At 46.1% G+C, this 15,002-nt stretch overlaps 1 protein-coding gene across 1 annotated transcript in view; it reads right to left on the reverse strand.

The window, feature by feature from the left end:
* LOC311140714 (conserved oligomeric Golgi complex subunit 5-like) overlaps positions 1-15,002 on the reverse strand; it is an 89,189-nt gene that overhangs the window by 12,311 nt on the left and 61,876 nt on the right. Inside the window, 2 exon segments of the mRNA XM_084175899.1 lie at positions 9,246-9,345; positions 9,500-9,661. Of these exon segments, the coding sequence (XP_084032025.1) occupies positions 9,246-9,345; positions 9,500-9,661 (262 nt within the window).

A 15,002-nucleotide genomic window follows, 5' to 3' on the forward strand; every position in this document is an offset into this window, starting at 1 on the left:
TGGAGGTAAGGCAATAAATAGGCTATAGTGCAGAATAATTACAATAGTATTAACACTGGAATGCTAGATGTGCAAGAGATGATGTGCAAATAGAGATACTGGGGTGCAAAAGAGCAAAATAAATAACAATATAGGGATGAGGTAGTTGGGTGGGCTAATTTCAGATGGGCTGTGTACAGGTGCAGTGATCGGTAAGGTGCTCTGACAACTGATGCTTAAAGTTATTGAGGGAGATAAGAGTCTCCAGCTTCAGAGATTTTTGCAATTCGTTCCAGTCATTGGCAGCAGAGAACTGGAAGGAATGGCGGCCAAAGGAGGTGTTGGCTTTGGGAATGACCAGTGAGATATACCTGCTGGAGCGCAGACTACGGGTGGGTGCTGCTATGGTGACCAATGAGCTAAGATAAGGCGGGGATTTGCCTAGCAGTGATTTATAGATGGCCTGGAGCCAGTGGGTTTGACGACGGACATGTAGTGAGGACCAGCCAACAAGAGCATACAGGTCACAGTGGTGGGTAGTGTATGGGGCTTTGGAGACAAAACGGATGGCACTGTGATAGACTACATCCAATTTGCTGAGTAGAGTGTTGGAGGCTATTTTGTAAATGACATCGCCGAAGTCAAGGATCGGTAGGATAGTCAGTTTTACGAGGGCATGTTTGGCAGCATGAGTGAAGGAGGCTTTGTTGCGAAATAGGAAGCCGATTCTAGATTTAACTTTGGATTGGAGATTCTTTATGTGAGTCTGGAAGTTGAGTTTACAGTCTAACCAGACACCTAGATATTTGTAGTTGTCCACATACTCTAGGTCAGACCCGTCGAGAGTGGTGATTCTAGTCGGGTGGGCGGGTGCTAGCAGCGTTCGATTGAAAAGCATGCATTTAGTTTTACTAGTGTTTAAGAGCAGTTGAAGGCTACTGAAGGATTGTTGTATGGCATTGAAGCTCGTTTGGAGGTTTGTTAACACAGTGTCCAATGAAGGGCCAGATGTATACAAAATGGTGTCGTCTGCGTAGAGGTGGATCTGAGAGTCACCAGCAGCAAGAGCGACATCATTGATATACACGGAGAAAAGTGTCGGCCCAAGAATTGAACCCTGTGGCACCCCCATAGAGACTGCCATAGGTCCAGACAACAGGCCCTCCGATTTGACACACTGAACTCTATCTGAGAAGTAGTTGGTGAACCAGGCGAGGCAGTCATTTGAGAAACCAAGGCTATTTAGTCTGCCAATAAGAATGCGGTGGTTGACAGAGTCGAAAGCCTTGGCCAGGTCGATGAAGACGGCTGCACAGTACTGTCTATTATCAATCGTGGTTATAATATCGTTTAGGACCTTGAGCGTGGCTGAAGTGCACCCGTGACCAGCTCGGAAACCGGATTGCATAGCGGAGAAGGTACGGTGGTATTCGAAATGGTCGATGATCTGTTTGTTAACTTGGCTTTCGAATACTTTCGAAAGGCAGGGCAGGATGGATATAGGTCTGTAGCAGTTTGGATCTAGAGTGTCACCCCCTTTGAAGAGGGGGATGACCGCGGCAGCTTTCCAATCTCTGGGGATCTCAGACGTTATGAAAGAGAGGTTGAACAGACTAGTAATAGGGGTTGCGACAATTTCGGCGGCTAGTTTTAGAAAGAAAGGGTCCAGATTGTCTAGCCCAGCTGATTTGTAGGGGTCTAGATTTTGCAGCGCTTTCAAAACATCAGCTGTCTGAATTTGTGTGAAGGAGAAGCGGGGGGGGCATGGGCAAGTTGCAGCAGAGGGTGCAGAGTTGGTGGCCGGGTTAGTGGTAGCCAGATGGAAAGCATGGCCAGCTGTAGCAAAATGCTTGTTGAAATTCTCGATTATTGTAGATTTATCGGTGGTGATAGTGTTTCCTAGCCTCAGTGCAGTGGGCAGCTGGGAGGAAATAATCTTATTCTCCATGGACTTTACAGTGTCCCAAAACTTTTTGGAGTTAGTGCTACAGGATGCAAATTTCTGTTTGAAAAAGTTAGCCTTTGCTTTCCTGACTGCTTGTGTATATTGGTTCCTAACTTCCCTGAAAAGTTGCATATCGCGGGGGCTATTTGATGCTAATGCTGTACGCCACAGGATGTTTTTGTGCTGGTCAAGGGCAGTCAAGTCTGAGGAGAACCAGGGGCTATATCGGTTCTTAGTTCTGTATTTTTTGAATGGGGCATGTTTATTTAAGATTGAGAGGAAATTACTTTTAAGGAACAACCAGGCATCCTCTACTGACGGAATGAGATCTATATCCATCCAGGATACCTGGGCCAGGTCAATTAGGAAGGCCTCCTCGCTAAAGTGTTTTAGGGAGCGTTTGACAGTGATGAGGGGTGGTCGTTTGACCGCGGACCCGTTACGGACGCATGCAATAAGGCAGTGATCGCTGAGATCCTGGTTGAAGACAGCTGAGGTGTATTTAGAGGGTATGTTAGTCAGGATGATATCTATGAGGGTACCCATGTTTAAGGATTTAGGGTTGTACCTGGTAGGTTCGTTGATAATTTGCGTGAGGTTGAGGGCATCTAGCTTGGATTGTAGGATGGCTGGGGTATTAAGCATATCCCAATTTAGGTCACCAAGCAGTACAAACTCAGAGGATAAATGGGGGGCAATCAATTCACATATGGTGTCCAGGGCACAGCTGGGGGCTGAGGGGGGTCTGTAGCAAGCGGCAACAGTGAGAGACTTATTTCTGGAAAGGTGGATTTTTAGAAGTAGAAGCTCAAACTGTTTGGGCACAGACCTGGATAGTATGATAGAGCTCTGCAGGCTATCTCTACAGTAGATTGCAACTCCACCCCCTTTGGCAGTTCTATCTAGACGGAAAATGTTATAGTTGGGAATGGAAATTTCAGAATTTTTGGTGGCCTTCCTGAGCCAGGATTCAGACACTGCTAGAACATCAGGGTTGGCAGAGTGTGCTAATGCAGTGAATAACTCAAACTTAGGAAGTAGACTTCTGATATTTATGTGCAAGAAACCAAGACTTTTGCGATTACAGAAGTCATCAAATGATAGCTCCTGGGGAGTAGGAGTGATACTGGGGGCTACAGGGCCTGGGTTAGCCTCTACATCACCAGAGGAACAGAGGAGGACTAGAATAAGGATACGGCTAAAGGCTTTAAGAACTGGTCTTCTAGTGCGTTGGGTACATAGAATAAAGGGGGCAGATTTCCGGGTGTTATAGAAAAGATTCAGGGCATTATGTACAGACAAGGATATGGAAGGATATGAGTAAAGTGGAGGTAAACCTAAGCGTCAATTGAGTCGGTCTCTGAGTGTATGGGGGGAGGGACAAAGGAGCTAACTAAGGCAGGTTTAGCTAGGCTGGGGGGTCTACAGTGATATAGTACAATTAGAAATAACCGAAACAACAATAAACTAACCATGTTTGGGCTGAGGCTAAACATAAACAGGATGTAGTACCGTAAAAAGGAACAGTCTAGCAGATATCAGCTGTATAGCTGAGTTATCATAAGGTCCGGTGGTGAAGCGCTAGTGAGTAAGAGGCCACGGCTAGCGTGTGCTACGTCCGTTTTGTTGTAGCCAGCTGGTAGCGATGAATCCGGAGTTAAAGGTCCAGTGATTCAGTGATTCCGGCGGAAAAACTGATATGTTCTGGGTCGATAACGCGCTGTGCAGACTGGCCGAATATCCAGTGATCAATGTCCAGTGATTAAAAATTTATCCCGCGGAAAAAAATCCAATATTCTGGGTGAAACACCGCTAGCTGTGGCTAATAGCAAGTAGCTAGTTCAGTAGCTAGTTCAGTTTAGTGAGTAAGAGGCCACGGATAACGTGTGCTAACGGGCCAGGGCTAGCAGATGGATGGAATCTTCGTGGTTAACGTCGTAACCACATCAGACGATTTCGTCGGCAGACCAGTCGTGTAGGATCGGCGGGGCTCCGTGTCAACACTAGGTGGTCCCGTCCGGTTGATAGAGAGGTAGATAGCCGGGAGATGGGCCTAGCTCGGGATGATTAGCCAGACCACAGCGTCCGTTTTGTTGTAGCCAGCTGGTAGCGATGAATCCGGAGTTAAAGGTCCAGTGAATCAGTGATTCCGGCGGAAAAACTGATATGTTCTGGGTCGATAACGCGCTGTGCAGACTGGCCGAATATCCGGTGATCAATGTCCAGTGATTAAAATTAATCCCGCGGAAAAAATCCAATGATCTGGGTGAAACACCGCTAGCTGTGGCTAATAGCAAGTAGCTAGTTAGCTGGCTAGCTAGTTTCAACTGGAGATTCTAGATTCTAGATAAAAGGTAAGTCAATAATAGAATCCGTTCCACATTGAGTGAGGCGGGTTGCAGGAAAGTATATTTTGTAGAAGGATGAAAAGTCTGATAGGGAAATATGTACGAAAAATACAAAAAAACAGGGTATTTACAGGCTATTTACAGACACACGACAGAAACAGGACTGCACTACTTCGCCATCTACTTCGTTAGGGGGAATCTTGTTACACCAGTGGGGTGCCAGGACAGAGAAGAGCTTTGACTGGGCTGAGCGGAAGCTGCCCTCCCGTAGGGGTGTGAGGGCCAAGAGACTAAAGGTGGTGGATCAGAGTGCTCGGGTTGGGATGTAGGGTTTGAGCATCGCCTGAAGGTAAGGAGGTACAGTTCCCCAAGCACCAGCGCCTTGAAGATGATGCGAGCTTCGACTGGAAGGCAGTAGAGTGTGCGGAGGAGCGGGGTGATATGGGAGAACTTAGGAAGGTTGAACACCAGGCAGGCTGCGGCATTCTGTTTATGGCACAAGCGGGGAGCCCAGCCAACAAAGAGTTGCAGTTGTCTAGACGGGAGATGACAAGTGCCTGGATTAGGACCTGCACCGTTTCCTGTGTGAGGAAAGGTCGTTCTCTACGGATGTTGTAGAGCATGAACCTGCAGAAGCGAGTCACTGCTTTGATGTTTGCAGAGAATGACAGGGTGTTGTCCAGGGTCACGTCAAGGTTCTTTGCACTCTGGGAAGGGGACACCGTGGCGTTGTCAACCGTGATGGAGAGATCTTGGAGCGGGCAGGCCTTTCCCGGGAGGAAGAGCAGCTCCATTTTGTTGAGGTTGAGCTTGAGGTGGTGGGCCAACATCCAAGCTGAGATGTCTGCCAGGCACGCAGAGATGCGTGTCACCACCTGGGTGTCAGAAGGGGGAAGGAGAAGAGTAGTTGAGTGTCATCCGCATAGCAATGATAGGAGAGACCATGTGAGGATATGACAGAACCGAGTGACTTGGTGTAAAGAGAAAAGAGGAGAGGGCCTAGAACCGAGCCCTAGGGGACACCAGTAGTTAGAGTACGTGGTGCAGACACAGATCTTCTCCACGTCACCTGGTAGGAGCGACCTGCCAGCTAGGATGCAATCCAGGAGTGTGCAGAGCCTGAGACGCCCAACCCTGAGAGGGTGGAGAGGGGGATCTGAATGGTCACGGTGTCAAAGGAAGCGGATAGATCTAGGAGGATGAGAACAAAGGAGAGAGAGTCAGCTTTGGCAGAGCAGAGAACCTCTGTGACACAGAGGACAGCGGTCTCAGTTGAGTGAGCCGCCTTGAAGCCTGACTGGTTAGGGTCAAAAATATAATTCTGAGTGAGATAACGAGAGAGTTGGTCAGAGACAGCACGCTCAATTGTTTTGGAAAGAAAAGAAAGAAGGGATACCGGTCTGTCATTTTTAAAGTCAGAGGGGTCGAGTGTTGGTTTCTTGAGGCGGGGAGCAGCTCTGGCCATCTTGAAGCCAGTGGTCAGGGATGAGTTGATGAGGGAAGTGAGGAATGGGAGAAGGTCTCCAGAGACGGTCTGGAGAAGGGAGGAGGGGATGGGGTCAAGTGGGCAGGTTGTCGGGAGGCCGGACATCACTAGTCGCAGGATTTCATCTGGATAGAGAACGGAGAAAGAGGTCAAGGTGTATGGTAGTTCTATGTGAGTGGGACCAATGGACTCCGTAAAAGATGTCATCAACCTTTTTTTCAAAGTAGTTGCTGATCCTTTTTCCTGCATAGGTCAGACCCCCGGGTTCCGCTGCAAGGCAAACAATTTGCCGTACAATCATACAGCGAGAACGGTTGTGGAGGTTACCCGTGCGGTGTGCAATGTTAATCAGCGATATGGGACCCAGCTTCTCCTGCCTGAACAGTTCATAGAAAAGATTGCTCATGAAGGAAGTTGGGTTGCCCGCTTCCACACCTGTTTCAAGTCCTGTGACCCGCACATTTAATTTACTGTAATGATTTTCGAATGCTTCCGTTTTCTCTTTTAGGAGTTTGATTATCCTTTCCAACTTAGCTCACGCTGTTTCCAGGTCATGGAGTTGCACCTCTGTCGCATTGACTGTATTCTCCAAATGTTCCACTTTATTTTAATAGGTATCCACTTTAGCAGTGAGCACTGCCAATGATTCATTTATCGGTTTTAATTGTAAATCGAGGGCGGAGCTAATCTCCTCACGAACCATCTCTCGTATAGTAGCAGCCAGCTCTTTCTGTTGTCTGGTGCTGAAAGCCGCCATGTTCCCACAGTTGAATTGTGGACGGACAAATTCTAGCTGCTGAGGCGTAATAGACACGCTAGTTATTTATTGTTACACAATGAATATCCCACACCTTAATATGATGTTTAGTATTGACAAGTTTTAGGATTTAATTCAGTTAATTCATAGTAATTTTCTAAAGAAAGCCACGAAAAGGCCACGCGTTTCAATGAATGCCACCGGAACTGGATACTAGTTTTAACAATACTTACAGACAGAGGGGGTTGATGGTGACAGTCTACAGCTGATCAGCCGAGAAAAGGAGAACACTCCATGGACGCCCATAGGTGTCTGGTCAAAAGTAGTGCACTGTATAAAGAATAGGGTGACATTTGGGACGCAACCCATATGTGAAGAGCGCACAATTGGCCCAGCGTCGTCCAGGGTAGGGGAGGGAATGGCCGGCAGGGATGTAGCTCAGTTGGTGGAGCATGGCGTTTGCAGCGCCAGGGTTGTGGGTTCGTTTCCCACGGGGGGCCAGTATAAAAAAATATGTATTCACTAACTGTAAGTCGCTCTGGATAGGAGCGTCTGCTAAATGACTAAAATGTAAATGTAAGAGCTGGAAGATAGGGAGCTCCTGGGGCTGTAGGGTTTACTTCTAGCCCACTATATAATCAAGGGTGAGAGCCAGGGTGGTCAGGTGCTGATTGTCTCTACAAATGTTTTATTGGTTAATGTTCAGGTCTACCTTTTGAAGACTACATTAGTAGGCAGGAGGAACGACTCACAGACACTGTGGCTGTGTCTTAAATGACACCCTATTCCCTATATACAGTGAGGGAAAAAAGTATTTCATCCCCTGCTGATTTTGTACGTTTGCCCACTGACGAAGACATGATCAGTCTATAATTTTAATGGTAGGTTTATTTGAAGAGTGAGAGACAGAATAACAACAAAATCCAGGAAAACGCATGTCAAAAATGTTATAAATTGATTTGCATTTTAATGAGGGAAATAAGTATTTGACCCCTCTGCAAAACATGACTTAGTACTTGGTGGCAAAACCCTTGTTGGCAATCACAGAGGTCAGACGTTTCTTGTAGTTGGCCACCAGGTTTGCACACATCTCAGGAGGGATTTTGTTCCACGCCTCTTTGCAGATCTTCTCCAAGTCATTAAGGTTTCGAGGCTGACGTTTGGCAACTCTAACCTTCAGCTCCCTCCACATATTTTCTATGGGATTAAGGTCTGGAGACTGGCTAGGCCACTCCAGGACCTTAATGTGCTCCTTCTTGAGCCACTCCTTTGTTGCCTTGGCCGTGTGTTTTGGGTCATTGTCATGCTGGAATACCCATCCACGACCCATTTTCAATGCCCTGGCTGAGGGAAGGAGGTTCTCACCCAAGATTTGGCTCCGTCCATCGTCCCTTTGATGCGGTGAAGTTGTCCTGTCCCCTTAGCAGAAAAACACCCCAAAGCATAATGTTTCCACCTCCATGTTTGACGGTGGGGATGGTGTTCTTGGGGTCATAGGCAGCATTCCTCCTCCTCCAAACACGGCGAGTTGAATTGACGCCAAAAAGCTCGATTTTGGTCTCATCTGACCACAACACTTTCACCCAGTTCTCCTCTGAATCATTCAGATGTTCATTGGCAAACTTCAGAAGGCCCTGTATATGTGCTTTCTTGAGCAGGGGGACCTTGCGGGCACTGCAGGATTTCAGTCCTTCACGGCGTAGTGTGTTACCAATTGTTTTCTTGGTGACTATGGTCCCAGCTGCCTTGAGATCATTGACAAGATCCTCCCGTGTAGTTCTGGGCTGATTCCTCACCGTTCTCATGATCATTGCAACTCCACGTGGTGAGATCTTGCATGGAGCCCCAGGCCGAGGGAGATTGACAGTTATTTTGTGTTTCTTCCATTTGCGAATAATCGCACCAACTGTTGTCACCTTCTCACCAAGCTGCTTGGCGATGGTCTTGTAGCCCATTCCAGCCTTGTGTAGATCTACAATCTTGTCCCTGACATCCTTGGAGAGCTCTTTGGTCTTGGCCATGGTGGAGAGTTTGGAATCTGATTGATTGATTGCTTCTGTGGACAGGTGTCTTTTATACAGGTAACAAACTGAGATTAGGAGCACTCCCTTTAAGAGTGTGCTCCTAATCTCAGCTCGTTACCTGTATAAAAGACACCTGGCAGCCAGAAATCTTTCTGATTGAGAGGGGGTCAAATACTTATTTCCCTCGTTAAAATGCAAATCAATTTCTAACATTTTTGACATTCGTTTTTCTGAATTTTGTTGTTGTTATTCTGTCTCTCACTGTTCAAATAAACCTACCATTAAAATTATAGACTGATCATTTCTTTGTCAGTGGGCAAACGTACAAAATCAGCAGGGGATCAAATACTTTTTTACCTCACTGTAATTCATAGTGCACTACTTTTGACCAGAGCCCTATGGGTCACTAACCCAGCCACTAGCCTCCTCAGTAACCCTCCTCATCTGACTAGCCAAGCAGCCCACTGATGATGACCATTGATTCACAGCAGGGAAATTCTGAATCAACACTGATGACAATGGACTGAGAGAGACATGCTCTGACCGGTCTGTATTATTCTACCCCCCTCTATTCTCCTCTGTTCTCTTCTCCTCCTCCCCTCATCTCCTCTCCTTGCGCCCACTGACACTCACTGACATACAGGGCTGCCACTTAGCCACAGAACAGGGTTTGACTGATGGACAAACGGTTGTTGTGGTGACCTACCAGCTGCTCAGACTTGACACAGAAGAGCTGGACGGTCTTGGCAGCGTTCTTGGCCACGGCCAGAGTCAGACTGGGGTCTACCGACGCCACGTTCAGCTCACTGTGGAGGACACACATAATAATATCACATGTAGGACGGCGGAAGTAACAGGATCAGGAAAAAGTGAGATGAACAACAGATGTAAGAAATTATATTTCTGCTTTTTTCAGAGAATTTTGTCTGAGTAGAGAACAGTGTTTGTGTAGGTGTGTACCTGGTGATGGTCTTGATGATGCTGTCCAGTTCGTCGTGGGAGGGGGGGTTGCGTCCCCCCATGGGGAACACCAGGTTGATGGGGTCAAACAGACGAGACAGAGACTTGGAGAGGTACGCTGCCTCATAGGGCTGCAGAGAGTCCTTCAACGCCTTCTCTGGACTACACACACACACACACACACACACACACACGTTATTTATCTCATGAATGTGTTTACATACAATATACAGTACATCGATGGTTAATTAGTTTCCTGGTGTAAACAAAGTCCTACATTTCGGAACGTGCCTAGAGGCCAGATTCTCTGTATATTTACACCTCACACAGACACAAACACTGATCTAGACCAACAGCGAGTGCACAGTGGACTCGTCTGTGTCGCTGGAGCGAGATAAAGACATCAGTAGTGACAGGCTCTGGCACGGCTACCCTCTCTTCCAACTCTCTCCCTCCCTTGCTCTCTCTCTTTTCTCACACTGCTGAAATGGGGAAGAGGTAGAGAAACCCAAGCAAACAGCAGGCTGTAGGGGCATTAAAGGACAAGGTTGGATATGGGGTTGCGCGCACACACACACACACACACACACACACACACACACTGCTGTATGCACTTCTCCAGCACTGCTCCAATCATTGGTTCATCTGGCCAGTAATTTTATGCACCATAATTCATCAGACATGGCGTCTATTGATTAATGGTGCCCTCTCATTAACTGAAATGTAGCTAAATGAGAATAATGACTGAATGACGACGAGTGATTATCGCACACGAGCAAACGTGCATTCAATGTTTGTTCTTCATCTCATCACCCTCTCACTTCTTTTGCTCCCTTATCCCTCTGTGTCTACCAGCCGATTCATCCATCTCATCCCACCCCCTGTCACTTTTCCATCTGGGCTTTTTCACACTACCTCCTTTCATCCTCCCTCCCTCCCTCTATCCGTCCGTGCAGTACTCTAGCAGCTTGTTAGTGTGCCCTCTGTCCTCTCTTCACACACCTCTCTCTTCCCTCCCTCCCTCTCTCCCTCCGTCCATCCCCTCTCCCTCCCTTCAGCCCCCTCTCTACCTCTCTCTTCAGTGCCCTACCACAGCAACAGACACCTTGAGTAACAGAGGTAATTTAGCCCACAGCAGCGCCCGTAATTACAAGGTTAAACACTGAGACAACACACAACACACAGGCTGACAGCTCTACATCAGAGAGCAAACAGAGAGACGGAGAGAGAGAGAGAGAGAGAGAGAGAGAGAGAGAGAGAGAGAGAGAGAGAGAGAGAGAGAGAGAGAGGGTATGGGGTAGAGGGAGAGAGACAGGCAAAGCAAGGAAATTAAAGAGGTTGAGAGCGGGATGGAGAGAGGGAGCCAAGAAGAAAAAGAGTAATAGAGAGAGGGAGAGAATGAAAATTAATAGAGTCAGGGAGATAACCTGGGTCTGCTCCCAGTGGGCCTCATGTACTCCTAGTTAATCAACACTGGCTCAGCTTGACTGAGTGCCAGAGGGAAAACCAGCGGGGCCAAGCGCTGTAGCCTGAGTACCCAGGCCCAGGATCTCCTACTGGGAATCAGGGAACAGCAAGGGCCCCTGGCTGAGCCTGGAACTCCACACATTTAGGTTAATGTGTTGTGACTCATATCAGGCTCCAGCAGTTACAGACAGACGCTAGAGTGTACAGGAGCCATTTCCACCTGTCTGGTCACATAGCCATTACAACGCAATTTAAACACTCAGGTTGTTGCATCTGTCACAAATATAGTTGCTTATTCCAGACATCTACAGGCATGATAGGGATATGTCAGGCCTGAAGTTCACCCAGTAGAGAGGGTCTACGTCCCAAACGGCACCCTATTTTAGGGCTGTCCCCAACAACAACAAAAACTATTGGTCGACCGAGAGTCGTCTGTTCTTTCAACCAATCGATTGGTCTAAATTTTTAAACGTGTATTTTCCATATATAGACACCCTATGTTTGAATAAAATCAATGTAGGATACTTTGCCTGAAGCATTAAGCACCGCAATTAAAAATCAAGACACACAAATGACTAAAGAGGGAGCCAGAGATCAATATAGCCTAACCAGAAGAAGAAAAAATAACTGTTCCCAACCCGACCCTCCTCCTCCTCCCTCTGCCTGCTGCTGTTGGCCTTCGCAGATTCTGCCATTAAGCTCCTGATGTTGCCAGTAATAGGCTACACCAGCGGTCGGCAACCTTCTCCATTTGGAGTGCCAAGTTATCGTACTATTTCTACGGATCTGCGTGCCAGTTATGATTTTCATATGCACATTTTCATTTCATTTATAATAAAGTCTTCGTATCTCAAAATCAATGTAATGTGGTTAATCAAAATGCAATCTAAATAAAAATGATGCAAATCTAAAAGTAACTTCTATTGCCATTGCCAATATGTAAAAATAGCCTACTTAAAGCCAACAACAAAAAACATTGCAGCCCACAGGTAGAAAATAAATATCCTGTAAATCACATTGGCTACACATGGCCTGTCTTCAAGGAACTTCAAACATTGTATCAACTATTAACTTGGGTCCAACCTGAAGCTCACACTAGCAAACGTGCAACATTGTATAAAATATGTGAGCTCTGGACAGACAGACACAGCTGTAGGATATTATTGCAAGAGATAAGAAGTAATCAGGTAGGTCTTCTTTATGACATTTCCACCGGATCAGAGCATGACATTATTGAAAGAGAGAGAGCTGGAAAGATTTTTCAAATAGGCTACGTTGAGGAACTATTGTCATTCTCAATGGATGTAAAAACAGACTTTGTTTACTTGCTTTTTGAGACAAAGAAAAAATTACTTTGAGAAGCTCCACAGATATGGTGAGTTAAGACAATCAGAAATAGTATCAGATCCCCAAACGGGTACATTTATAAGCCTACATTTGCGCGCAGGCCAGGTAGCCTAGTTCTATGCGTAATCAGGTGCGTGTCCTTACTCAAGATTGACAGGAGCGCTCCAAACAAAAGACAATTAATAAATTGACAACTCGTAAATGGAATGAAATAAACCAAAACTTTTCCTCACAAGTGTAGCCTAGGTTGTGCGCTCTGCAAACAACTCCTACAATGCAATGGTAAGACTGTAATAATAATAATAATAATATATTTACAGAAATGACCGTAACCAAACAAACATTGTAGATTAGAAATTATGGGAATTAATGGTAAATGTACAGTCGTGGTCAAAAGTTTAGAGAATGACACAAATACTAATTTTCACAAAGTCTGCTGCCTCAGTTTTGATGATGTCAATTTGCATATACTCCAGAATGTCATGAAGAGTGATCAGATGAATTGCAATTAATTGCAAAGTCCCTCTTTGCCATGAAAATGAACTTAATCCCCAAAAAACCTTTCCACTGCATTTCAGCCCAAGCCACAAAAGGACCAGCTGCCATCATGTCAGTGATTCTCACGTTAACATAGGTGAGAGTGTTGACGAGGACAAGGCTGGAGATCACTCTGTCATGCTGATTGAGTTAGAATAACAGACTGGAAGCTTTAAAAGGAGGGTGGTGCTTGAAATCATTGTTCTTCCTCTGTTAACCATGGTTACCTGCAAGGAAACACGTGCCGTCATCATTGCTTTGCACAAAAAGGGCTTCACAGGCAAGGATATTGCTGCTAGTAAGATTGCACCTAAATCAACCATTTTTCGGATCATCAATAAACTTAAAGGAGAGAGGTTCAATTGTTGTGAAGAAGGCATCAGGGCACCCAAGAAAGTCCAGCAAGCGCCAGGACCGTCTCCTAAAGTTGATTCAGCTCGGGGCACCACCAGTGCAGAGCTTGCTCAGGAATGGCAGCAGGCAGGTGTGAGTGCATCTGCATGCACAGTGAGGCAAATACTTTTGGAGGATGGCCTGGTGTCAAGAAGGACAGCAAAGAAGCCACTTATCTACAGGAAAAATATCAGGGACAGAATGATATTCTGCAAAAGGTACAGGGATTGGACTGCTGAGGATTGGGTAGTCATTTTCTCTGCTGAATCCCCCTTCCGATTGTTTGGGGCACCTGGAAAACACCTTGTCCGGAGAAGACAAGGTGAGCGCTACCATCAGTCCTGTGTCATGCCAACAGTAAAGCATCCTGAGACCATTCATGTGTGAGGTTGCTTCTCAGCCAAGGGAGTGGGCTCACTCACAATTTTGCCTAAGAACACAGCCATGAATAAAGAATGGTACCAACACATCCTCTGAGAGCAACTTCTCCCAACCATCCAAGAACAGTTTGGTGACAACCAATGCCTTTTCCAGCATGATGGAGCATCTTGCCATAAGGCAAAAGTGATAACTAAGTGGCTCGGGGAACAAAACATCGACATTTTGGGTCCATGGCCAGGAAACTCCCCAGACCTTAATCCCATTGAGAACTTGTGGTCGCTCCTCAAGAGGTGGGTGGACAAACAAAAACCCACCAATTCTGACAAACTCCAAGCATTGATTATGAAAGAATGGGCTGCCATCAGTCAGGATGTGGCCCAGAAGTTAATTGACAGCATGCCAGGGCAGATTGCAGAGGTCTTGAAAAAGAAGGGTCAACATTGCAAATATTGACTCTTTGCATAAACTTAATGTAATTGTCAATAAAACCTTTGACACTTATGGAATGCTTGTAATTATACTTCAGTATACCATAGTAACATCTAACAAAAATATCGCATAACACTGAAGCAGCGAACTTTGTGAAGACCAATACTTGTGTCATTCTCAAAACCTTTGACCACGACTGTACTACTGGTATTTAGAATTTTGGTATTTTATTAGGATCCCCATTAGCTGTTGCAAAAGCAGCAGCTACTCTTCCTGGGGTCAACACAAAACATGAAACATGACATAATACAGAACATTAATAGACAAGAACAGCTCAAGGACAGAACTACATACATGGTGATAATGGTGTGCCATCTCTGCGGCCTCTGCAATGGATTAGTCCACTCAGACAGGCGTGAATCAGACAGGTGTGCCATAACATACATGTATACATTTGCCACTGCTCAACAAAAAAATATTTTGGTCGACCAACAGCCTATCCATCAAACAATTGACCAGTCGACTAAATGGGGTCAGCCCTACCCTATTCCCTATTTAGTGCACTACTTTTCACCAGGGTGAGTCTGGTCTAGCAAGATTCTATAAAACTCTGATGTTGACGTTTCTTTATCAATCGTTTTCTTCAACCGTTCTCTGTTCTCACCACTACAAAGCCCTGTCTCTCCTCAGAGAGGTGCTATATAGCTTGCTCCGGTCAGCTAGCTACTGCCCTCCATGTCTTCACTCAACTACCTCTGATACACTCACACTGGAGGCCTTTGGAAAAGCTTTATGTCTATCCTTTCTTTCACTCTTTCTGGTACTCCGCCCACACACACACACTTTATCTCTAACTCACTCTCTCTTTCCCTCCCATCACTTTCCTCCAAGCGCTCTAAAATATAGCAGGTTTAATGGACGTTCACTTTCTGCTCTATCCATGCATACC

The sequence above is a fragment of the Coregonus lavaretus genome, assembly GCF_964263955.1.
Source record: "Coregonus lavaretus genome assembly, chromosome: 13".
In the NCBI taxonomy this organism is placed as follows: Eukaryota; Metazoa; Chordata; class Actinopteri; order Salmoniformes; family Salmonidae; genus Coregonus; species Coregonus lavaretus.